Source organism: Trichomonas vaginalis, chromosome VI, assembly GCF_026262505.1.
Source record: "Trichomonas vaginalis G3 chromosome VI, whole genome shotgun sequence".
Classification (NCBI taxonomy): domain Eukaryota; phylum Parabasalia; order Trichomonadida; family Trichomonadidae; genus Trichomonas; species Trichomonas vaginalis.
This window is the reverse complement of record NC_067208.1, coordinates 14,241,350-14,265,878: the sequence shown is the minus strand read 5'-3', so window position 1 is coordinate 14,265,878 and position 24,529 is coordinate 14,241,350. Positions and strand designations below refer to the sequence as shown.

Genomic DNA, 24,529 nt, shown 5'->3' with positions numbered 1-24,529 from the left:
AAATTCGGCTATTTTCTTTGCATTATTCTCCATTATACATATAATATAATGGTTAGGGTTTGAAGAAAAGTTACTAGAGAATTGACTTTTGAAATAATGCAGAATTTTACTTGAAGAAATCATTAATTTATGGGTTCCAAACTAAGCATGACGAAGGATCATTAAATTTGCTACAATTAAATACACTTATTGCAGAATTAAGATTTTTGAAATTAAAAGTTTGAAATATTGCCTTTTTGAATAAAAATTTAAATTTTATTATATAATCATGATAATATCTATATAGAAATTAAAAGAAAATATTTTAAACCATTCAAATATTTTGAATGTCTTATCAATTTAAAATATTAAAAGATAGCTTGATTTTATCATCATTAGTTGTTATCAAAGTTTTCTTCTTTTGATGAACAACAGTAAATGATTTGTTAATTACTTGTCTTCCTTTTTCGCAGCAAAATCGAAAGTTATGATGATAATCTTGCTCTCAATTTTGAAACTCTCTGACTTTACAAGTAAGCATTCCTATTCTGTTTTCAAGATATTTTAAAGCCTCCATTTCATACAATGCGCAGATCTATTCGAAATTGCAAGAACTCTCAAGAAAAATGCAGCAGCAAAGAAGATTCCATAGTTTCTAGCATCAAAAATTTACAACCTTAATACAACAGTTAAAGAGAAGCTCGAAAAGAAAATAATTAACCATAAAGCTGGAAACCATTCGATATCTACTATTAGATCTAATAAAAAGTTAATTATAACATATTTAACATGCTATTTGTTGACTCTGTTCCATTATATTACCATATATATCTTTTTGAAATCTAAAATATTTTTACGATTTTAACCATGTGTTGTTGAAACCATATATCAATCTTAGCTAAAGTATAGTTTATGAGTCTGTCACCATCTAACGTATGAATTTTCAAAATGTCAAATATGTTCATTTTTTCTGTCGATTCAGCCATAATTTCACGTTGTATACTATTCAACTATTATTTAATATTTTATCGATTTAAATATATGATGAGATGCTTAGTTCTCCTGGAAATCGATTTTTAATCGCAATTTTAACTTTCCAAAAAAAATTCAAAAATAAAAATCCCTCTCAATTTTCTAAGTTTTCTGACTCGCCAAATCTCTAGCCAAATTTTTTGGCCCGTATAAATATAGGCACTATATAGGGATGCTATTTATCCTATTTCATCCCATTTTACTGTTATCGCCTAGTGAATGTACCTTTTTCTTTCCAAATTTCTTTTTTCCAAATTAGAAGTTTAATTCAAATTTTCAATAGTTTATATATTTTCTCAAACCGTCTTAGATTTTCTTACTTTTTGGGGATTTTCTCTCAAAATATACAAAAATAGTAATATCAATACATGTGTCTAATATACTTTAAAACCATCGTGATAAAATTCAAAAACGAAGAGATCTTCTCTCCAAATTTTTTTCAAAATCAAAAAAATGAGATAAAAAAATACGTTTGGAAAATTCATTTTTAGCATTTTAGGAATTTTCTCACTTTTCTTCCAAATTGACATCCTTAGTGATAATCATACTCATATAAAAATACTATATAATTTTCAATAACAAGTTTTTTATTTCACTTCACCGAAACGAGTGAACAAAAAATTTATACGAATTTTATCTCAAAATAGCAAATTTTATAGTTTGTTACAACACATATCAATTATCAATTTATATGTATAGGAACAATCCAAGAAATTGAATATCATTTCATTTGAATAATTTTGAATATTCAATTATCAACTAAAATTGAATAGAGACCTCACTCACATATTTGAGGCCTACTCATAGTTGCTCAGATTTCTTCTTAAACTGACAAATATCAGGGTCTTGAATGTTTTCGAGTTGCTGTTGTACTTGTCAAATCATTGCCTAGATTTATACCCCTTTTGAACTTGAAATTGCAAACATATCTTTAAATAAATCGCCTAAAATCAAATTTTTGTATCTGATGGTATGTTTCGAATACGATCTCCACATATCAAGAGGCTAGATATGAAATGGAAGCAGATCATCTACGAAATACCTTCGAAAAATGAATTCATTTATAAAAATTTTGATTTTGATATTTTAGATTGATGATAGGCCATTAATTCATTTATAATCAAGTTTTTCTTTATTTTTTATTGCTTTCTCCATCATCAAAATCTATAGCCAATGTTCTACTCCAAAACGGTTTGGCTGAGTTCTTACCCTTTGTTTTTTAATGCCTGTTGACTTTGTTCCAAAACACCCACGTGATAACGCTAAGGGCTCCGTCGAGCGCTCCTGCCGTATCTGCGGCAAGCGCCGTGGTGTTATCCGCCAGTATCGCCTTAACATTTGCCGTAGATGCTTCCGTGAACGCGCTGAGCTTCTTGGCTTCAAGAAATACGACTAAAGCTTTATAAAATATTACTCGCCTTTACTTTTTACTAAATTTACAATACATTTTTATACAAAAAATATCAAAATTAATTTGATTATTAAGAATTTTTTAATGATAATAATAATATTTTCATCATTTAGTTATAAAAAGCACATATCTTTATATAAAAACTCGATATAGGCTATTTAATTTTTTTTATAAAAATCATAAAATTGTTCAAATAAATGATTTATGATTTAAAACGTATTTTAAAAAGTATAACTAAGGATGTCAATTCGGAAAATTGTTTTCATTTTAGGAGAATATAATTTTCCTTTTCGAAAATTTAAAAAGTGAGATGCGCAGGATTCGAACTTTTTTAAAAGTTGATTTAAATATATTCTAGTGTGGATTCAAAGGTACATTCACTATTTTTGACAAAATTTTAAATTTTCATGGGGTTGTAAATCTTATAATAACTAGATGAATAAGGAATGAATCCCAGTATAATGTGCATCATTATATTAAACACTATATGTAAGGCTAATGATTCTATTAACACTTATGAAGATCTATAGTATTTGAGCAGATAAATTTGATAATTTCCAAAACTCTTATATTTCAAAATTAAAGTGTGCGAATGCATTTAAATGAGAGCAAAAAGAGATTGATGCTGTTAAAACTAGGTGTTAATTTGCAATTATTTCGCATCACAAGAACTACCCAGTAAATTCGGCTATCTTTCTTTGCAATTATTCTCCATTATACATATAATATAATGGTTAGGGTTTGAAGAAAAGTTACTAGAGAATTATTGAGGGGGGCACAAACTTGCCCAGCGAGGTGAAGTGAAAAGTGACAGGTTTACATGTCAGAAATGTAAAGTGCCAGATTTGAAACAAAAATGGATTAATTTATTATTATATGATAGAGAGATTTGGTAAGTTACTATCAAATTTGTAAGTAAGGAAAAAAAAGTAAGAAAGAAAAAAAAATTTTAAAAAATAAAAAGCCACTCGCTTCGCTCGCGGTTGACAAAAAGAACAAATTCGAAAAATAATTGTATGAAATTACGAAACTAAGCCACTCGCTTCGCTCGCGGCTTAAGAAAAGAACAGATTCGAAAAATAATTGTAGGAAATTACGAAACTAAGCCACTCGCTTCGCTCGCGGCTTAAGAAAAGAACAGATTCGAAAAAAGATTGTATGAAATTACGAAACTAAGCCGCTCGCTTCGCTCGCGGCTTAAGTAAACAATATATTTCAGATTATCGATACTAAAATTTTTTATCTTATTACTTTTTTTTTGCATTTTTTTAAAAGCTTCTTAACTTAAATCATGGAATGTCTCAAAGACAAAAGTAGCATACAGCATGTAAAGCTAAAGAAAGATAATCATAATTAATACCTTAATTTTTAATATTACGCATTTTTAGGTGCAAAATTTAAAAACATTCTAATACAATAGAGCAGTTTCCAAAAGTAGCATACAGCATGTAAAGCTAAAGAAAGATAATCATAATTAATACCTTTAAAGTTTAAAATCTTGATTTTTTTTAAAATCAAATATTTATAACTTTAATACATACAGCTTAAACCTTATACTTGTTTTCTCTTGTGAGAAAGCAATCTTACAAAGCTAACAATCCTAAAAAATAAAGAATTAAAATTTAATAATTTAATCTAAAATTAAAATCAAAATTAAATAAAATGAGTTCTTTGTAATAATACTTTCAAGGTAGGATATATTTTAGTGGGATCTATTGAGTCATCACTAACAGCATTGAGCAATCTATTGAGCATTGAAATACTCTCGATTTTTCTTTGTCTTTTTACATCAATTTCTGCGTTAGTTGCTTTTTCCATGATCCTAATGACACGGTCATCTGCTGGATTTTGATCAATTTTGAGTTTGATAACGAAAGATGGTATCACTTTTGTATAAATTTCTATAATAACATCATCAATTCTGAGATTTTTTCGATCAGGAAAATAGTCATGTTTGAGTGTTCTAAAATGAGCTTCGGCAATATTGTTAGTTGCGTCGCCTTCACGCCTGTCACGAGCAATCCATCTTGATATGTTGTAACGCCATTGTCTGTTAAAGTATTGAGATGCTGTTGGATCTGTGTCGAGCAACTCCAGAACTTGATCATAGGCAGCATTTGCTTCTTCCTCATGTTCTGCATCTAATTTGAAGACTAAATCCTTCATCAAATTATAGAATTGTTCAAATTTTTCTTGAGAAGAAAACTTATTTGATTTGCGAAGAATTGCACGAAGAACATGTACTCCGCACCAAAGTATTTGAGCTTGTGGAATGCTTTCTTCTATTGCTTGAGCTATCTGTGGAGCACAGTCCATGCTAATGTATTCTGGCTCAATTGTTACCCATCTGAGATAGGCGCACACGCAAACTTGAATGTTTTGATAAGTGTCTGGTTGACAAAAGAAATATAAAAAAGGGAAATGTGAAAATCTTTGATTTTGCCAGTAAATGCATACAATGGAATGTTTGATCGCAACAATTTATAGGTGCTGTCTATATGAAATGTCTTGATACTATGCGCATAAGCTTTGCCTTCAAAAGGCGCGTAATAGAAACACATATTATTGTCTGAGACTTCAAATGCAATGAGATCATCTGGAGATTCTTCTTGTACTGTCTGAACAAAGATTTGCAATGACACAACATCGTCAGGAGAATATCTAGTTTGAAGAGTATGTATTCTCTCTGCAAATCGTTTGATTGCACGTGGTTTTTGAGCGTACATCTCTGGAATGGACGGACCTGTAAGAGGAATTTCAAGATCTTTGAATGCATTTAGCTGTGCTATCGCTCTTTGATTGTCATCTGTTTGGAAGTAATGTTCTAAATATTTGCGATAAAAGACAGACGAATATTGACTTTTGTCATTTGGGGCGGAATGATCATGTTCTTCAACTATTTTGATTAGTTTGTATTTATTTTGATCCAAGATTGTAACATTAAAATGTGCAGGACATTTTGGATATTTGCAGTGGAATGAAATCTGAGATCTTTCTTTCCTGACACGTTCACCATATCCATACTGTGCTTGTATTTCTTGTTTAACTCCAAATTTACAAAGATCCATAAGGTCAGGTAAGTGGGGCTTCCAGGCACTTCGTGCCCTCTAGCCCCGAAGATGTTTAGTATAAATGAAGTTTTTATTCGGAAAATTGTTAGTCTTCTGGTGTGAATTCGGAGGACTCTTCTTCTTCCTCCATTGCTTCTGGGAAGAAGCCTTCTTCTGGGTCGAAAACATTATATAATGTGTCGCTTTTCACAAATTATATATGTTTTCATGCTTTGTCACTTTTCTGTCACTTTTCGGGTAAAAACATTTTTATTATTATATATAAATGAATTTTACAAAACCACCGTTACCGTTCTTTGGAAATAAGAGTAGATGTAAAGATATTATATTGAGAGAACTTAAGAAACTACCGAATGGTCTAACATTTGTAGATTTGTTCGGTGGAAGTTTCTATATATCCCATTTATGTCATACAATATTCCCAGACTCAAAGATTATATGCAATGACTTCGACAACTATATGAACCGTCTCAAACATATTCCAGACACAAACAATATATTGAAAGAGTTAAAAGAAAAGATACCTATAGGTAAGATGGAACGTATACCATTAGATAAGAAAAATATTGTGAGAGAGGTTTTGAAAAAAGCAGAATATATAGACTGGGATAGTATATCTGCTAGACTATTATATAGTGGTTCTATAAGAGTTCATGACATTGAAACACTTATGTCAAAAGTTTTATATCTTAACTATACAAATGTTTTCAAAGAGGACATAGAAAAATATATTGAGGGTATAGAGTTTGTGAGATGTCGTTGGACAGAGTTGTATGAAAAATATAAAGACAAGGAAAATGTTTTCTTTATAGTGGACCCGCCGTTCTATAACACATGGGATTTTCAATACCAAGTAGACTGGACTTTGAGAGACTCTTTAGAAACTTTAGACGTTATACATAACCATCCATGCTTTTACTTTACATCCGATAAAAGTGGTTTGGAAACCGTTATGAGATGGTTAGAGGACATACATGACTATGAGTTTAGATATGACAAGATAGAATATGAGAGAGGTCCTATAAACCGGAGAAAGTGTCACAATAAAGAAATTTTATTAGTAAGTAAATGTGGTTTGAAATAGGACTACTTGTTTTAGGTTTTTCCATTGTGTCATTTATTTATTTGACGTGGCAGAAAAGTACAGAGAATATGAAGATGAACCAATGCCTGCAAATGTTCAGTATATGTACTCGTAAGAGATATTTTTATCTAATATTAAATGGACGCACAGAACTTAGCGAATGCACAGCAACCTGGACAACCAAACCCAGAGAATATTCCAAATGAAGTTAGAATACAAACTGCAATGGCAAACTATGGTCAAGTGCCAACAGATGTACAAATGCAAACTGCCATGTCAAATGACGCTGCGTTAGGTTTGCCACCATGGTATGCAAATATGAGATGGAAAGAGTTTTATACAAACCCTGAAGTGGGATATAAACAACTTTATGCAGATGACGCAAACACAGGAGTTGACCCAGAATATGTTTTTACCAGAGGAGAAACAGAATGTATGAGCTCCAGTTAAAGAATGCTATGGAACTCAACAGGAAACGTAAGAGACTAGGCGGACATTAGATTTTTACTACTAGTAAAATGGGTTTCTTCAGTAGTATTGGAAACTTCTTCAGAAGAGTTGGAAGAGGTATATGGAATGGAATAAAATCTGTCGGAAAAGGAATTTGGAACGGTGTCAAAAATATTGGTAAAAGAGTAGGTCAGTTCGTTGGTATTATACCTAAAGACCCTGAACCAGAAGAACAAGCTCCTGTTATACAACAGCCTGAACCTGCACCACAGTCTAGTTGGCAACCAAATCCAACACCTCAACCGTATTAAAAAATTATATTTTTATCGTTCGATAGTAGTTGTATATGAAACTAAGTTCTAAGTAAAACGCATGGTATAATGGAATTATTCTTTTCTTCCATCTGTAGTAAACCATACTTGAAAGTCTGAAATACTTCCACTTGGTGGTTCGTATAACTTTGTAGGTTTTTCGTAAAAGTCATTTGCCAAGCATAAGAAAGAGTTTTGGGCGCCAGAAAATGAAGCATGAACAATAATAGCATCTTGGTCGAAAACATCTTTAAATAAATATGGTTCATCTCTTGCATATCGACTGTAGATATTTGCTAAAGGAAGTTCGACTTTCTGATTTAACATTCTTTGCAAATAATACCATGACATTGCAGTGAATTCTGTATATATTTGTTCGTCTTTCTTTGGATTGTCTTCGTAGATTTGAAATGACACTTGTGAATTTTGTTTGTCATATACAATTCTCACATAAAGTGTGCTCTCGGTATTTGCATATTCATCAGCATATTTTGCATAACATGAATTTATTTTATCTTCTATATTTTTTAACGCAGTCTGTAGAGAAGATGAAAGGTCAACTTGTATTAGCTCAATTTCTTCCCACATTTTTCGTTTCCCTTCAGATATATAATCTATATGAAACCTTACAATAAATGGAAAACTTTTATCTTCTACAGACACAAACTTTATTCTACGAAAGCCAATAGCTTTTGTGACAGATGGGTCTCTTAACCATCTTAATGGGTAGTCAAAACGATAGCCTTCATGCTTTATAGTATCTAAGTCAAACTTTTGACCGACATTAGTAAAAAGTTCATCTAATGGTTTAGTTGTAGCAACTCTTGAATTTTCTTTTTCTATTGAAAGCATATTTTATCTAGAATAAAAATGTCGAAAGATATTGCTTCCATGAGAGAAATACAACACAACCGACAACTCATTATGCAAGCTCTAAATAAGAACACAACAAACTTTTCAAACTATTCTAAGATATCTGAGTCATTGAAAGAAGGAAACTTAAAACTGACATTAAACCCAATGACAGATGAGTTTCTGTTTCAAGACAATAAGAACCATACTGTCTGTATAAATCCAACAAAAGGAACTTTAAACGAGAAACCTATAAATGAACTTCTTTTGAAAGCAGATGTTGACAACAAAGCTGACAAAGAATATGTAGACGATGATGCAATAGCAAAAGAAGAAGAAAGAGCTAACAATGCTATGCAACAAAAGAACATACTCATCCTGAACTAGCAGACAAAACATATGTTGACAATAAAATGTCAAGTGAAGTGACAAGAGCTTGAAAACGAATATTCTAAAAAAGACTCATATACATTCTATATCTGAAATAACAGACTTAAACGTTAGCCTTGAAAAGAAAGCGGATAAGGAATATGTGGCTAGTAAGTTAGAGAAGAAAGCAGATAAGGAATATGTGGATGAAAAAGATAATGAAATTAAAGAAAGGGCTGAATGGTATCATGAATGGACATCGAAGATTTTAAAAAACTAAAGCTGATACAGGATGGGTTTCAGGATGTTTAGACCTTAAAGCAGATAAAACTTATGTTAACGATGAGTTAGAGAAGAAGCAAATAAGACTCATACACATACAAGTTTTACAACTTTTACAGCAGACGACATAATATTGAACTTTGACCTTGGTTCAAGTGCACCATTAGAAAATCCGAGTACAAGCGTAAAAGATACACTAAACAGTTTAGATAACAGTTGCAGGAACATTGAAAGTCATGCCAGAAACTTTGAAGCACATGAACTACCCGCAATGTTAGATAAGAAAGCAGACAAAACAGAGCTTCAAACATTAAAGACAGAAATACTTCAAACATTATATCCTATAGGCTCTATTTATACGTCAATGAACTCTACCAGACCAGAAACAGTTCTGGGTTTTGGAACTTGGACTCAAATAGTCGACAGGTTTTTGTATTGTGCAAACTCTTCAAAGGAAACAGGTGGAAGTAAAACGATTTCAGGTGAAAATTTACCTGCACACAGTCACTACATAGATTTAAGTACATCTCAAGCAGGTTGGCATAAGCATAAATTTTGGGATTGGTCAGCAATGACAAAAGGTAAAGGATATGATGTTAAAGACAACGTTCAGTTTGCTATAAATTGTTTCTGGGGTAACACTCAGGGAGATGGAAACCATACACATCACGTTTCAGGATATACGCAAACAACGGGACAAAGTAAAGAATACATGCCACCTTACATGACAGTTTACGCATGGTATAGAATTGCTTAGTCGTCATTTTCAACTTCTTTAGCATATTCGTCAGGAGTTGTCTTATATTTGTTAGGAACTGTCTTTGAAAGTATACCACCTTGAACTTTGACAAGTTTGAAACGAGGTCTGGCAATAGTAGTTTTATCTTCTGCTTGCAGTGTGTACATTTTGCCATGTTTGCCTAAAACTTCATAATATTCTCTTGTATACTTTCTTCTATTTTTACGAACACGAATGTGAGTACCTGTCGAGTTCCCATTGTTGTCATAGTCAATAGTATTTTCATATGGGTCGCGTTTAGGTATTTCTATTTTTACTTTGTCACCTTTCTGAAGTTTGAAGCCCGGCATTCTTTCTTGTTTGTCTCTTTTGACTAAATTATTAAATATATAGTCTTTCTCTAAGTCAGGGTTGTTTTTCATTTCTTCGGGGAGTGGTTTCCCAAACCTTTTTGTTTACGGTTATTGTAAATATTTAAAACTGGTCTCATCTTTGCCATGGAGAAGTGTCTATATTTGTCGTCATATGACATTTCATTTGCTTCACCACCTTGTGGTTGCGTTTAAGTCTCTTAACATTTTTATACATCCGTCAATGACACCAAGAGCAGAATGGTTTTGGTCGACAATGAAATATTGGTTTACATTTTTGAACGCAGATAGTTTTTAATATCATCTGATTTGAAAGAACTTTCACAGTCAGATGTCAGTTTTGTTGGATGGTATTTGTCAACGAATATTGTCAAAGCAGTTTTCACATCTAAAATATTTTTGGACCATAATGGTATGGCTTCCACAGTATCTTGTGTTTTTGACCAACAAATATTAACCAGTATGGAGGTCCATCTGTTCTAACTCTCGGAATGTTTTCCAAGATATCCATAAACCAAGCATTTGGTGTTGAACTAAAGATTTTTATCATGAGTGCTTTCTTTGTCGCTTTAGAAACATAGGGGTCCTTGTTTGGATTCGTCATTTTTACCCTATAAGAAATGGGTTTATTTGGCGCATTAGCAGGAGTTGCATCCAGATTTTTACCCGCAGTGGAACAATAGCCAGAGGTGCATTTGGAATTGGAAAGAAGATTTTGAGTACATTAGGTATACTGAAAGAGAAAGCACAACCTATTATACAAACTGTACAGAAAGGTTGGGATGTAGCACGAGATGCAACAAATCTTATTCCAAATCCTGAAACAAGAGGAAAAGTTCAAGGATGGATGGACAATGTAGGAAGACAAGCAGGAAACTATTATAACAAAGCAAATGACTACTATAACCAAGCAGGACACTATATGGACCAAGGTGAAAGATTCTTTAACAGAGGATATAACCATGCACAACAGTGGGTAAACAATAACCAACCTCAACCGCCTCAAACGTGGGGAATGTAAAGTTTTTTACTGAGATGAAATGACCGAAGAAGTTGAAACGGTAGATTTGACACCACAAACAAAAAGTTCAGAACCATTGTCAAAACCCGTCAAAGAACTTACAGATGAAGAGAAAAATTCAATAATAGAAAGTGCCAGGTCTGGAAATACAAACCCTAACTACAAAGTCACTTTTCATAAAAATGGAACGGCTAGTATCTCAAAAAAGAAACAGACTCTCACAAATAAAATATTGAAGTCTGAAGGAGCTTTCGAGACAACAGATGGAAAAGTTTACTTCACTGACCAACAGTTCATTATAGAACATCTCATTGACTTAGAGTCGAAATATTCTAAACTTTACAACAAACACAAAAAGTTGAAAGGAAAACAAAAACAAATGGCATATGATATTTATGAAGATGTTGACGACACAACTGTTCCTGCAAGTGAAGTAAAGTCAGAGGAACCGAAAAGTGACGAAAAAACCGATAGAAGAAGAAAAACCAAAAACTGAAGATAAACCAAAACCAAAGTTTAGTTTGGAAACTAAACCAAGTCAACCTTCATTAGCTGGTATGGGTTGGCGTCAAAGACTTATGGCAGCAGGCGTTATGTAAAGTAAAGAAAAAAATATTTTTTTATTTTTATAAAAATGCCCCCATATAGAATGGATAGAAAATCTGCTAGAATAAAAGCAGAGTTACAAAGATATGGTTGGAGAGTTTCGAAGAAGTTTAAATATAGGAAGGGAAGACCCATAAAAGTCTATGACAAATTGTCTGGTCTTCGCTACGAAATGGATTTGGAAACAGCACGTGCAAATTATCCAAACAGACTAGAGAGGTTAGAAGAAGAACGTCTTATGAACATGCCTTTCGATGTGTTAAACATTGCATGAAATAAAAAATTTATTTTTTAAAAAGTGACATTTTTTTAATTTTATTTGAAATGTACGCTGAGTTTGTTGGAGAAGACCGTTGGGAAACTTGTTTGTTAGATGAGAAATATGAAATGGCATTACCATTTTAAAACAATATATTTTTACATATATTAAATGCTTCAGGTTGAAAAACAAAGAACAAAAGTAGCAGATACAAAACCGTTAGACTATATCTTTACAAATGCTGGTAGGACTATTTCAGATGAAGAAGAAATTTCATCCCGAGCATACAGGTTTGACTATCCAATTCGTTGGCTTCAAAGTCCTTCAGATGCAAAGGCAATAGGATTTAGAAGAGTTTTGTTTTCAAATAGAACTAACGCATTTATGTTCGCAGTATATTTTCATGGGCAGTATAAAGGTTCTGATGGTCTAATAGACAAATTTGATGAAATGAGAATCTTTACAGTTCGTTCAGACGAAAGTCTTGAGAAAACTCTAAATGACTTTCAAACTCAAATGAACAAATATTATTGGGAATTTCAAGAAAAAATACGACTCTTTACTAAATGGAACATACTATCTGAAACTAGAATATGACAAGATGAACTCCACCGTTTCATTTCAAAAGATTGAAATTAACCCTCCAAGAGATACAGAGTTTTTATTTTGGAAAGTAGACAAACGTTCTTGGGCACAATTTCTTCGGTTACTAAACCAGAACGAACCATTACCACCAGATGGTCCATTTAATTTATACTTCCACCAGCAGATTTGACAGTTTATAGAAACGTGTTTGACCTCAAAATGTTATGTGTCATGCAAGTTTCAGTTCAAGCAACAATAGTTTTCTATGTATTGGTAAGGACTTTATGACTTTGCTTCTAAATTCTACGAACCACCTAGTAACAGTTTCTCTGACTTTCAAGTTTGGTTCACAACAAATGGTGTGCAACATATTATTCCATTGTACTATGACTTTTATCTCGAATTGTCTTTCATATATAACTACGGAAAAGTGCTGAAAAAGTATTGAAAAATAATGTTTATGTTAGCATGTTAGATCTAACACGTTTTCTAACCACTTTTCTAACATCGTAGAAAACTCATGAAAACAATTTATTTTTGACACTTTCACAAAAAACATAAAAAAGTGAAGTTAAACGTTAAGGTTTACTGAACTGGTTGAATGTCGCCTTCACAGGTTATGTAGAACGGCTGACCCGAGAAGTGAAGGAGACCCTTGAGAATTTGTATAATTCGTGGAATTGGACTCTCTCTGTTTGGAAGTAGTATCCAAGGACGTTTGTTTAGGAACTTAACAAGAGCTTCTCTTTTGGCGTCCTTTATGCCATCGTAGGCTGTCCCGTCTGGTATTTGAATTGGAATTCCAGTCGAAATCTCGAGATTCAAGGCAGCCCTTCCAGAAATAGTGGTGAACTTGACCTTGGGCTTCATGACCTTGCGCAAGTAGTCTTTAACAAGCTCGTTAATTTCAATTAGGTAAACTGCCTCATCTAATGGCTCGATGTTGTCCATTGCTACTGTCAGAAAAAGTACTGCTACTGTCAGAAAAAGTACTGCTACTGTCAGTAAAAGTACTGCTACTGTCAGTAAAAGTACTGCTACTGTCAGTAAAAGTACTGCTACTGTCAGTAAAAGTACTGCTACTGTCAGTAAAAAGGAAAATTTGAGAGGGTTTTCGACGATAAAGTACTGCTACTGTCAGTAAAAGTACTGCTACTGTCAGTAAAAGTACTGCTACTGTCAGAAAAAGTACTGCTACTGTCAGTAAAAGTACTGCTACTGTCAGTAAAAGTACTGCTACTGTCAGTAAAAGTACTGCTAGTAGCAGAGATTTTTATCGTTGTGGTCCGACGGTTAAGCCACAAACGAATGTCCGACGTCCCACCAACCCAGTCCATTCCCAAACCAGAAGAACCTAAAGAACCAGCCCCTGCACCTCAGTTCCAGCAAGTCCCTCCACCAAATTACTACCAATTTCCACCTCAAGGTTACTACCCACCACAAGGCTTCCCGAACTACCCTCCTCAGCCTATGCCTTACTGCCCCAACCCTTGGATGTTCCAGCAATTCCAATCTCAATCCAAATCGAAGAGAGACCAAGAGTTCGAAGAAGGTCTGAACCGCTTACGCAAAGAGTATGCTACAGCTCCAATTGAGAGAAAGTTGTTCCCGGACCAAAAAATAATGTTTAGGGTAGATGGTTAGATCTAACCTCTTTTTTCACCTGTTTTCTCACCCTCATAACTTTGTCATGACTTCTTCGTAAACTAAACGTAAATGTTTTGTGAAGAATATAGCAACCGCCGGAATTCAGACGGTTGCTTTTTATACAAAATTCATGCAGGAAATTCTTGAGTTTTGGTTGAAAGAATACGGTGGAGCCAAAAGTGGCTCGACCTCAAAACAAGCATTTTATGAGCTTACAAAGGGTGTTATGAATGAATTCAAAGGTATTTGCATACATCCTGACCTCGTTCATTTTGTTGCTGAATTCAGTAAAAATAATGTTTAGGGTAGATGGTTAGATCTAACCTCTTTTCTACCCTCATTTCTACCCTCTTGAATTTTCATGAATTTTATATATTAATGTTTTCGTTATGCCACTTTGTGCCGTCAGTCAGTCAGTCAGTCAGTCAGTTTAGGAAATTTACACCAAAAATATAATTTAGGTGAAGAGGTGAGATCTAACACGTTTTCTAACCTCATTTCTAACCTCTTGAATTTTCATGAATTTTATATATTAATGTTTTCGTTATGCCACTTTGTGCCGTCAGTCAGTCAGTCAGTCAGTCAGTTTAGGAAATTTACACCAAAAAATAATGTTTAGGGTAGAAGGTTAGATCTAACCTGTTTTCTCACCTCTTTTCTACCCTCTTGAATTTTCCCGAAATAAAAAATAAAGTTAGTTTTATTTTATTTATTCTTCATTTTTTTGTATAAAAGATATGATTTCAGGGATTTTTTTGACGAAGTGTCAATCTTCACTTCGTCAAAAATAACAGTTATATAATGAAAAAGTGAAAGTTATTCTTCATTTTTTTGTATGTTAGATATGATTTCAGGGATTTTTTTGACGAAGTGTTAGTCTTCACTTCGTCAAAAATAACAGTTATATAATGAAAAAGTGTCATTTTTTGTATTTGACGAGAATGTCGGGTAGAAGGTTAGATCTAACCTCATTTCTACCCTCATTTCTACCCTCTTGAATTTTCCCGAAATAAAAAATAAAGTTAGTTTTATTTTATTTATTTTTTTTATTTTGTATAAAAGATATGATTTCAACAATCGGCACAACAGCAATACAAACAACTACAGCACCAAACTCGTTAGTCATGAATCCAACGTCAATGTTAGTAGAAATGAAAAGCTTCATTCCTTCTTCATATACTTTCGAAACAAAAATCCAGAAGATAAAGCAGGAACTTTTAACAAGTAATTTAGACTGTAGTGCGAAAGATGAAACAAATGAAGAATATCTTTATGAAATGCAGGACATTATTGACCATTTACCCAAACTACCTGAAATCCAACAACAAAAACTCACTATTCCTGAATTCGACGAAATTGAAGTGAAACCAACTGACTCAGTAGAAATAAAGAAGTTCATACGAAAGGTAAATTATGAATTCCTTGGTTTTCATTGCAACCATAAAGTTATGGACAAAGATTGCGATATGGTATATAAGAATGTTTCTGACATATATAAATCTGAAGAATTTAAGACCTACGACAACTTTGTTTCGTTAGTTGCAGAATGTGTTTGGGAAATAAGAGATAAAGATAGAAGAGGTAAGGTATGGAATGAACAGATAAAACCAGCAGCTTTTGAGTTAAAGAAAACCATTGACGCCTTAGTTGTTCTAGCAGGTAAGGTTTCAGAATATAACGCAAAAATGAACCCGCAATGTTCTAAATGTAAAGCAGCAATGAGGAGATATAACTACTCCGTCAAAGAGATAGAAAGAATGAGAAACGACTATGCAGACTTAAAGAAAGAAGCAGAGAAGCCGGTAGAAAATAAAATGGACATGTTAGAATTTCTGAACAAAAACTATCCAACAGCAGAAGATTTCCTTCTATCTGACGTCAAGAAGAAGTATAAAGAAACTTTCGGTATCGTTAAAACATTCGATGTACTAAAAGAAGAAATAGAAGCTACGAAACTGTTTAGAGTCTCACAAATTCATAACGTTTACCATGTAAAACGCTTATAAAATAACTGGGGTAGAAAAGAGGTTAGAAAACAGGTTAGATCTAACCTTCTACCCTAAACATTATTTTTGTCTGATTTACGCTCATTACGATGAAGAAGTCTTGACAAAACATTTACGAAGAAGTTTTGACAAAACATGTACGAAGAAGTCTTGACAAAACATTTACGAAGAAGTCATGAAAATTCAAGAGGTGAAAAAAGAGGGTAGAAATGAGGTTAGATCTAACCTTCTACCCTAAACATTATTTTTGGGTCATTTACGCTCATTACGATGAAGTTTCGACAAAACATTTACGTTCATGTTTGACAAAACATTTACGTTCATGTTTGACAAAACATATACGTTCATGTTTGACAAAACATTTACGAAGAAGTCTTGACAAAACATATACGAAGAAGTCTTGACAAAACATATACGTTCATGTTTGACAAAACATTTACGAAGAAGTCTTGACAAAACATGTACGAAGAAGTCTTGACAAAACATGTACGATGAAATCATGAAAATTCAAGAGGTTAGAAAACAGGTTAGAAAACAGGTTAGATCTAACCTTCTACCCTAAACATTATTTTTGCTGAATTCAGCAACAAAATTCTTGATTTCAGGGATTTTTTTGACGAAGTGTAAATCTTCACTTCGTCAAAAAATGGCATAAGATTGCTTCCCTCGGAAAACCGAGAGAAGAACAGCGAGTAAGTAAAAAAACCCAGTCGCCAAAACTCTATGAAATTCATGAATTTCCTTAAGATAGAAAAAATAAAGTTAGTTTTATTTTTATTTATTTTTTTATTTTGTATGTAAAGACATATATGACAAACATTGAGTTTGAAACAGTTAGAAAGATAGACAATGACACCAAATTGGTTAGAATAGGTGATTTAAACGTAAGATACTCAAAGAAATACAACAAATATTCTTTGTCAGACATTATATTTCCATCTGGAAAGAAAACAAAGGACTGGGTTAGAATTGCTTCTACTCAGAAAATTTTGACAAGAAATCCTGAGCTTATGATATCGTAAGATTCTATGGAACTGCAGCATATCTTATAGACAAAGTCTTATACCAATAGTTTTGTATGGTTAGACCCAGTTGTTGGATATAACTTCATAACATATGGTTCATTCGATACGGAACGTTGCAGTGAAGGCTTACTTTACATCGTTCAGAAACCGAAGGACTTCAATACAAAGAGATATAAGATAGGAAGGACATATAATATAACTCTAAGATATGACTCTACAGTCAATAGAGTCAAGGTTGTGTTCGTTAATGATATGAGAGCTGCAGAAACAGAACTACTTGAAAAGTTTGAGAAAATGTATGGTGCTCCCATAAAAGGTAAAGAAACGTTTGAAGTAGATGAGATAGATAAAGCTATAAAATTATTTGACGAAGTTGCTGAAAAATACATGTAAAGCGTTTATTTTTTATAAAATTTGACGAAGTGCAAATCTTCACTTCGTGCCATAATGTAAAAATAACGCTAATTTTTTATAAAATTTGACGAAGTGCAAATCTTCACTTCGTGTCATAATGTAAAAATAACGCTAATTTTTTATAAAATATTTTTTTTATCCGGAATATAAAGACAGATATGTCAACAACAGAGAACACAACAACAGTTATAGTCCATGAAGCTATAAATGAAGAATATGAGTGGGTTCAGTTTAACAAACAACTCCGTCTCATTCGTTCGGTCAAAGACGATATGTACCAGATGCAAAGTATTTTGACAGCATGTTTTGCTCCAGATACCAAACATACAGACGATTGGTTCAAAAACCAAAGCACACAAGAACTTTTGAGCGAAGCACAGCGAGACCGACTTTTTTCGGGGTCGCCTAAAACTCATGAAAATCGTAAAAATTTGCCAAATGGTTTGAGAGGTTGGTATGTACATAGACTTCTTGTAAATGCTGTTGCAATGTGGGCTTCGCCTCGTTATGCTTGGTATATTTACAGACTTCTTGACGAAATTCATAGACAAGAACGTGAAGAGATGGAAAACAAGCTTGAAGCAAAAGACAAAAGCATTCAGAAAAGAATACCACGTTCGGTACCAAAAGGAAAGGAAAAGAACTATAAGTATATGATTTATACTGAAGAGATGGAAAATGAAGAAGATAAAGATATGGTTATGTTGCATTTAGTCAGAAGAAACAACAAAAGCTTTTACGACCTTGCTAAGATTTACAAATCTGACAGAAAATTGGTTCTATCGCGAAAACTTACCGATTTCAATGACCCCAAATGAAGATGTGAAACAAATAGTTCAAGATACGTTACCTCAAATACACTATGATATGAAAGGTTGTACAATACTTACCTTCAAAGAAGATTTGCCATTGTTAAAGGAAAAAATAACAGAGTATTTTGACAACTTCAAACAAGTAGGGTAGATGCACTCTTTATTTTTACGCTTGACTTCAGATGGCTCAAGTAGCTCAATTAGGTAAATTGCCTCGTCAAATCCTTCTGACATTCCGAGTCCTTCCATCCGACAGGAAAAAATTTTCCCGACAACTGGAAAAAATTTTCCTTCCGACAGGAAGAACTCTTCCATCCGACAGGAAAAATTTTTCCATCCGACAGGAAAAATTTTTCCAGTTGTCCGTCCGTAAACCATTCAAATTTTCGAAAATTGAGAACTTTTTGGTCGAACTTCAGAAAAAATTTTTCCATCCGACAGGAAAAAATTTTCCATTCGACAGGAAAAAATTTTCCTTCCGACAGGAAGAACTCTTCCATCCGACAGGAAAAATTTTTCCTTCCGACAGGACACAAACGGATGACTGACGTTCCTCTTCCTGAATGCCTTCCAAAGCCAGAAGAACCGACAGACCCAGCACCACAACAGACTTACTAAGACTAAACACTTACATTTTTCAAGCTTGACTTTTTACAATTTGAACTTTGTTTGCGTAGATATGAATTCTGAAAGAAGTATGAGGGTCTTGTATGACTTTATACTTCTCCCATAGTTCATGTCTGTCAAACTTACCTGCCATGGACTCTTTCATAAGTTCCATGAAATCGTCTTCGGACAATCCGGGGAAAAGTATAATGTCAGTAAGTATTCTTTTAACATCCTTACTTAAACTCTTTGCTGTCTGTACACATATTACGACTGAAATGTTAAAGTGTCTGAGCTTCTTAAGAATTCGACACATATCTTGTTCTCTATTCTTTAACAAAGGATGAGAGGCGAAATCATCTAAGATAAGAAGACATCTATGAGGGTACGTTTTCCAATCGTACGATTGCAATTTCTTCGAAATGTATTCTATCTCTTTCTGTTTGTTTCTGAAGTGTTTCTTCTCTAATATTCTCTGCATTTCCTCATTTGGGTCTTTAAACTTAGAATTTATATACTCATTTATAGCATTATACTTCAAAACTCTTCTTTGGTACTTCTTTATCCAATCTAACAACTCAGTATCCTTTATACATACTAACTTAGACTTCTTTATAATATCTTTGAACGAATTGACGGTTTGGTCAAATTGACCAGAAGTCGAACAAATAACAACTAACTCATAGAATGGGTTCTTCTCATCTAGTTCTTGTTGTTGTGCAGCCATTTTAAGATAAGTGAAAGTCTTACCCGACCCAGGTGGTGCAATTAGACCTGTTATACCATTCTGAGCAAATAAGAACCTGTCATAGTTAGTATGGCTAAGTCGTGTACTGAGGCACTGCGCGCCTCCGTACACCACTTAACCTTAAATATTTACAAAACCAGTAACGTATATTTTACAACACAAACGACAACACTAACTTAACATTAAATATTTACAAAGCCGCCAACCACTTCACTTCACTAACGTTTTCACAAATGACTTCATTAATGTAAAAATAAACGTTCTCACTTACAAAAGTATTGCAACTCCTCCCATTGCTGTGCTTCACATAACAGCTCATAATCTTCTGACTCACTTTCTTCTTCATATAGGTCAAAGTCACTGTCAAAATAAATGTTAGTAAGTTTTGACAAAGCTAATGAAACACGTTTACCGTTTGTATCGTATGCTTGTATAAACTTTCCATTCTTCATTCCTTCATAAACGCTCAAACTAACTTTACCCTTTCTCCCTCGTATCTGATAGAATGTATTTTCACGAGGAACGAAGAACAAATTCTTGAACTCATGACCGTTGTAGTTTGTTATCTCAATAGTTTTCGTCATTTATATAAAAATAAACTTAAAAATTAATGATATCACCACCCTCACACGTATGAAAACATAGCACAAAAATAATGTTTATGTTAGAATGTTAGATCTAACACGTTTTCTAACCTCATTTCTAACCTTGTTGAATTCATTGCTTTATAACTCTCTTCCTTGGTTTCTTTTTAGTTGCTTTCTTCACGTCTGTCTCCAACTTGACTGTCTTTCTTCTTCGTCCGTAATGATACCAGTTACTTCCACCAGTCAATGGGTCAAATGGTCTTTCGTAAGGGTTTCCATACATTCCATAGGGACCATACGGAAGAACTACTGGTGGAGAAGAAACATTTTCTATAGTTCCATCGACTCTATTTAAATGCATTGTTTCACCTTTCATCTGGTCATTAAAGTCTTTTGCGTGTTTTGCAAACTCATCGTCCTTTCCTAAAGCATTTTCTGACTCAGTCGCAACCAAATTGGATGCTTTATTTATGAGCCCTATTTTATTTAATCTTAACTTCTTTGCAACCCAGCCTCCAATCTTTCCTTTATTTGCATCTAATGTCTTCGAACCCTTCCTCCACTCATTTTATTTACTGCGTCATAAGCTCCAAGTGCTTTTGCTCCAAATGCTAATGCTTTTGTCCCATTGCGCCTAAAGCTGCCCAAGCTACCATTTACACCATATTAAAATCATCTCTCTTCAATATTATCTCATAAAAGTTCTCGTTACTGGAGAAAGTCAATGAAACATAAGCGTTCTCACGGGCTTCGCCCTCACCGCTTTGCGGTCTATCTAACTTCTTTCTTATCTCATCTATACGCTTCAAAATGTCTGAACAATTGCTAACATCTTCTACAACAGTTATTTCATCATGAATGACCTTCAAGAACAAACTCATTTAATATGCAATTAAAATCATTCAATAATGAGTCCATCCTTTCCATCTTTAGGTAGCACAACATCTTTCATTGAAGAAGGTTCGACAAGTCTTATATTAAACTTACTGACAAAGTTTGTTATACTATAATGCTTCGGCGGCGAATACATATAGTTTGAAAGACATAATATAGATTCTTCAGCAAATTCACTTATACTGGATTTTATAACAATGTTCTCACGAGACCAAATACCACCAACTGACAATCTTGTAAGCAATCCTGCTGAGCCTTCAACTGTAAACGTCGATGGTAACATTCCACGAAGGTCATCTATTGACATCGTTGAGTCACTGTATTTAAATATTTTCTTAAAGCAATCGTCATTATCTAACCATGCAATAGCTTTGAAGTTTTCATTCGAATATACATCTGCTTCATTAAATGTAAAACCTGACTTCTTTGCAGAGATGACTTTAAAATCTATTGAGTTTGTTTCAAAATTATATGCTATGGTAACTTCTGAAGGTAATGGATGTCCTTCCGCAGTCAGTTGTTCTCTCACTACCGTTTGAAGCTTTGTGTTAAAAACTTTCATGTCATCTCCTGTGTCTAGGTTCACATACACAGCAACAGGAAAACTATCTTGCTTCTTTGTTTCATCATTATATCTCAAAACATTAAAGTTCTTCAATAATATTGTTCTTCCTGCTGGAATACTTCGAACCTGTCTGATTTCAATAGCTTTCTCACCTCCTACATACTCTACCCAGTGTCTTGGATATTCATAAGTATACTGACTTTCTTGAATTTTGGTTGGTTTCATCATAACGTGTTCATAGTATATCTTTATACTCTTGTCAGTTAGACTCGGTGCTATGTTCTGAATATTTCTGACTTGCATTTTTAATGGAGATAAAATGAAGCATTTAATACATGACGTAGATGAAGACATGAATGAAAGCAGTGAAAAGCTCAACAGTTCTCTTATTCTTCCTTTCAGTAAGGACTATGAGTTCTGTTCAAATGGTGTTTATTTCTATTGTGGAAAGATGGGTTCAGGTAAGACATTTAACCTCATTCGTCATATACTCATAACAGAACGTTTAGGAAATGACTCATATTATGACCAAATCATTATATCAGCAACTTCAGACTCTATGGACTCAACAGCGAAAACATTCATGAGTAAAGTTCAAGCCTCTGTCGTTAAAGTTCCAGACAGTGAACTCATTGAATTTCTTCAACGTTACATTCGACGTAAGAGGAAATATTATGCCATCGTTGAATTTATACAGTCAGGAATGCAAAAGACTTCAGAAGAGATGGAAAGAATTATTGACAAACACCACTTACGTCAATACTCAGGAGTTTACGATATGAAACGACTTACAAACTACATTCTGTCAAAACTTTCAAAATACCCCTTCAAAAAGTATCCTTCAAACACTCTGCTCGTTTGCGACGACTTCGCTGGTAAAGGTTTAGTTTCAAAGCCTGACTCACCATTAGCTAACATCATTACTAAAGTCAGACATTACCATTTAACTGTAGCAATACTTATGCAAACATGGAGGTTTTTAGCTTTAAACATAAAACGTCTCATAACTGACTTCGTTATCTTTCAAGGTTTCTCACGCTATGATATTGAACTCATTTGGAAACAGTCAGGTATAACATTACCTTTTGAAGAAATTTGGGAAGCATATAAGTCTCTCATCTCTCCTCGTTCATACCTTGAGATTCATATCATGACTAATACCATTAAAGTCAAAAATATTCCATGGGAACGACCAACATTGTTTTAAAGTTTAACCTTCAATTGACTGATGGTAAACAAATTCCATGCATCTCTGTCGCCATTTCTGTTAATATTTTTGCTGTCATTCATATCATCCACTTCCCATCCGTTAGCTTTTGAGGATATGCGTTAGAATAGCTGTTCTTAAATGAAGGCTTTTCACCTTTGAGAGCATAAACTCTATAACTTTCTGCATACTTTATGTTTGAACCTCCTGAGCCATCATTGACATAAATTTTTATAGGCTTCCACCCTTTGTTCATGTTCCTGCTTCTTCCCTTAGCTCTTTTGTTCAGTAGTTCTACATCTTTATACACAGCACCTGTCTCAGTGAATTCAACAATATTTTCATTCGTTAGCTTTACATTCAAACCCTTGTCGAGTATATTGTTCATTTCATACATATAAAAGGTTTTTATTCTATATGAAATGAGAAGCAAATCCATCTTAGCTGGTGCCGTTAATGTTCCAATTGAACCAACATCAAATGTTGACTCACGAACGACAAACAATATTGTCATAAAGAACTATAGTTCAGAGTGTTTGAAAGAACCAGAACCAGAGCTGAAATCCGTGAATTTAAACACAGCTTCAAACGCTAACGCTACATCAGATGTTAAGTTAGAGTATCCACCACTGGACCAAATTCTTTCAAGAGAAGCCAACGACAACCCTTACACAAATGTTCAAACAAATCCTTCAGATAACGTAGACCATTACCTTCTTCAGTTATACCAAACAATTTTACTCAAAGACGATAAGAAGCTTTTGACAAATCTTATAAGCAAGAACCAAATAATTCTAACAAAGGAGGACCTTGAAAATGTTATCTCACGAATAACAGGGAAACAATGTGTCATTGACTATCTCGACCCTGAAATCGAATGCTGTGGTCAAACTCCATATTCATGAAAATAGGTAACATCCGCATCATTGAAACACCAGGAACTACAGGAGTTGAGTTTAAGTATAAATATTCGAACGAGTATACAAAACTTTCAACAGAATATAAGCTTTGCTTGAAATATGTTTTAGTAAATTAAAGCAATTTGTATATATCCAAAACTTCTTCAACAGTATCGAACTCATCTTCATAATGCAAACCTAATCTTATTGACTTGGTGCAGTTTTCACTAACACAATATAGCGCTTTGCGCTCGGCGCCTTTGACGCTTTTTCTGTTCTCTTGACTGACATAACTAACTCATTTGTTTCATCAAACAGCAACAACCAAAGTTCATGACCTAATACATAACATTCATACTTTATATTTTTAGCTCTGAGTTCTCTTGTAAGCTGTTGCATTTAATATTTTCTAAAAAGTCAACTTCAACAGTCATTCGCACTGGTGCCTTCAGTTCTACAGGCTCTCCTTGAAAGTCAACAAGTCTGAATTGCATGTCTTTCAAATTATGAGGACTAATGCGAACCCATTTACCTAAATGAGTTGCTATGACAGGAACGTTTGGAATGAACATTGAATTGACTGCATAACAGAAGGATTTATATTCTACTGAACCTTTACTATTAACTCCTGAAATACCTGTGACATTAGCTATTTTTGACTCAACGTACAAACAATTACCATAACATACGTATGGAA

General features: G+C 33.6%; 12 protein-coding genes and 2 pseudogenes across 14 annotated transcripts, besides 5 other annotated features; 9 read left to right on the top strand and 5 right to left on the bottom strand.

Annotated features, from left to right (window-relative positions):
- Positions 1–1,240: part of a mobile genetic element that runs on past the window's edge.
- A 993-nt stretch (positions 1,241–2,233) lies between these two features.
- TVAGG3_0863360 (30s ribosomal protein S14) lies at positions 2,234–2,407 on the top strand (the record flags this gene model as incomplete). The annotated part of the gene is made up of 1 exon (XM_001302107.1): positions 2,234–2,407. One exon carries the CDS (start codon positions 2,234–2,236, stop codon positions 2,405–2,407), a length of 174 nt encoding a protein of 57 aa, XP_001302108.1.
- A 783-nt stretch (positions 2,408–3,190) lies between these two features.
- Positions 3,191–3,213: a mobile genetic element.
- An 862-nt stretch (positions 3,214–4,075) lies between these two features.
- TVAGG3_0863340 (MULE transposase domain-containing protein) lies at positions 4,076–4,738 on the bottom strand (the record flags this gene model as incomplete). The annotated part of the gene is made up of 1 exon (XM_001302106.2): positions 4,076–4,738. The coding sequence occupies one exon, from the start codon at positions 4,736–4,738 to the stop codon at positions 4,076–4,078; it is 663 nt and encodes a 220-aa protein (XP_001302107.2).
- Positions 4,076–5,492: a mobile genetic element.
- Positions 5,493–6,715: 1,223 nt separating this feature from the next.
- Positions 6,716–6,985, top strand: TVAGG3_0863320 (uncharacterized protein; the record flags this gene model as incomplete). Its single annotated transcript, XM_051249779.1, has 1 exon — positions 6,716–6,985. A coding segment is annotated over one exon (270 nt), but the record flags the coding sequence as incomplete, so codon positions are not given.
- Positions 6,986–7,095: 110 nt separating this feature from the next.
- On the top strand, positions 7,096–7,338 carry TVAGG3_0863310 (serine threonine-protein phosphatase family; the record flags this gene model as incomplete). The annotated part of the gene is made up of 1 exon (XM_051249778.1): positions 7,096–7,338. One exon carries the CDS (start codon positions 7,096–7,098, stop codon positions 7,336–7,338), a length of 243 nt encoding a protein of 80 aa, XP_051085253.1.
- A 1,825-nt stretch (positions 7,339–9,163) lies between these two features.
- Positions 9,164–24,529: part of a mobile genetic element that runs on past the window's edge.
- TVAGG3_0863300 (uncharacterized protein) lies at positions 9,595–9,930 on the bottom strand (the record flags this gene model as incomplete). Its single annotated transcript, XM_051249777.1, has 1 exon — positions 9,595–9,930. One exon carries the CDS (start codon positions 9,928–9,930, stop codon positions 9,595–9,597), a length of 336 nt encoding a protein of 111 aa, XP_051085252.1.
- On the top strand, positions 10,992–11,576 carry TVAGG3_0863290 (annotated as a pseudogene). Its single transcript has one exon. A coding segment is annotated over exon 1 (585 nt).
- TVAGG3_0863280 (uncharacterized protein) lies at positions 13,363–13,566 on the top strand (the record flags this gene model as incomplete). The annotated part of the gene is made up of 1 exon (XM_051249776.1): positions 13,363–13,566. One exon carries the CDS (start codon positions 13,363–13,365, stop codon positions 13,564–13,566), a length of 204 nt encoding a protein of 67 aa, XP_051085251.1.
- TVAGG3_0863270 (uncharacterized protein) lies at positions 13,731–14,066 on the top strand (the record flags this gene model as incomplete). Its single annotated transcript, XM_051249775.1, has 1 exon — positions 13,731–14,066. One exon carries the CDS (start codon positions 13,731–13,733, stop codon positions 14,064–14,066), a length of 336 nt encoding a protein of 111 aa, XP_051085250.1.
- On the top strand, positions 15,134–16,075 carry TVAGG3_0863260 (organellar and viral DNA polymerase type B; the record flags this gene model as incomplete). Its single annotated transcript, XM_051249774.1, has 1 exon — positions 15,134–16,075. One exon carries the CDS (start codon positions 15,134–15,136, stop codon positions 16,073–16,075), a length of 942 nt encoding a protein of 313 aa, XP_051085249.1.
- Positions 17,673–18,477, top strand: TVAGG3_0863250 (annotated as a pseudogene). Its single transcript has one exon. A coding segment is annotated over exon 1 (805 nt).
- Positions 19,310–19,659, bottom strand: TVAGG3_0863240 (protein of unknown function, DUF4106 family; the record flags this gene model as incomplete). Its single annotated transcript, XM_051249773.1, has 1 exon — positions 19,310–19,659. A coding segment is annotated over one exon (350 nt), but the record flags the coding sequence as incomplete, so codon positions are not given.
- Positions 19,808–24,529: part of a mobile genetic element that runs on past the window's edge.
- Positions 19,944–20,264, bottom strand: TVAGG3_0863230 (uncharacterized protein; the record flags this gene model as incomplete). Its single annotated transcript, XM_051249772.1, has 1 exon — positions 19,944–20,264. The coding sequence occupies one exon, from the start codon at positions 20,262–20,264 to the stop codon at positions 19,944–19,946; it is 321 nt and encodes a 106-aa protein (XP_051085247.1).
- Positions 20,924–21,148, bottom strand: TVAGG3_0863220 (uncharacterized protein; the record flags this gene model as incomplete). Its single annotated transcript, XM_051249771.1, has 1 exon — positions 20,924–21,148. One exon carries the CDS (start codon positions 21,146–21,148, stop codon positions 20,924–20,926), a length of 225 nt encoding a protein of 74 aa, XP_051085246.1.
- On the top strand, positions 22,079–22,853 carry TVAGG3_0863210 (protein of unknown function, DUF4106 family; the record flags this gene model as incomplete). The annotated part of the gene is made up of 1 exon (XM_051249770.1): positions 22,079–22,853. A coding segment is annotated over one exon (775 nt), but the record flags the coding sequence as incomplete, so codon positions are not given.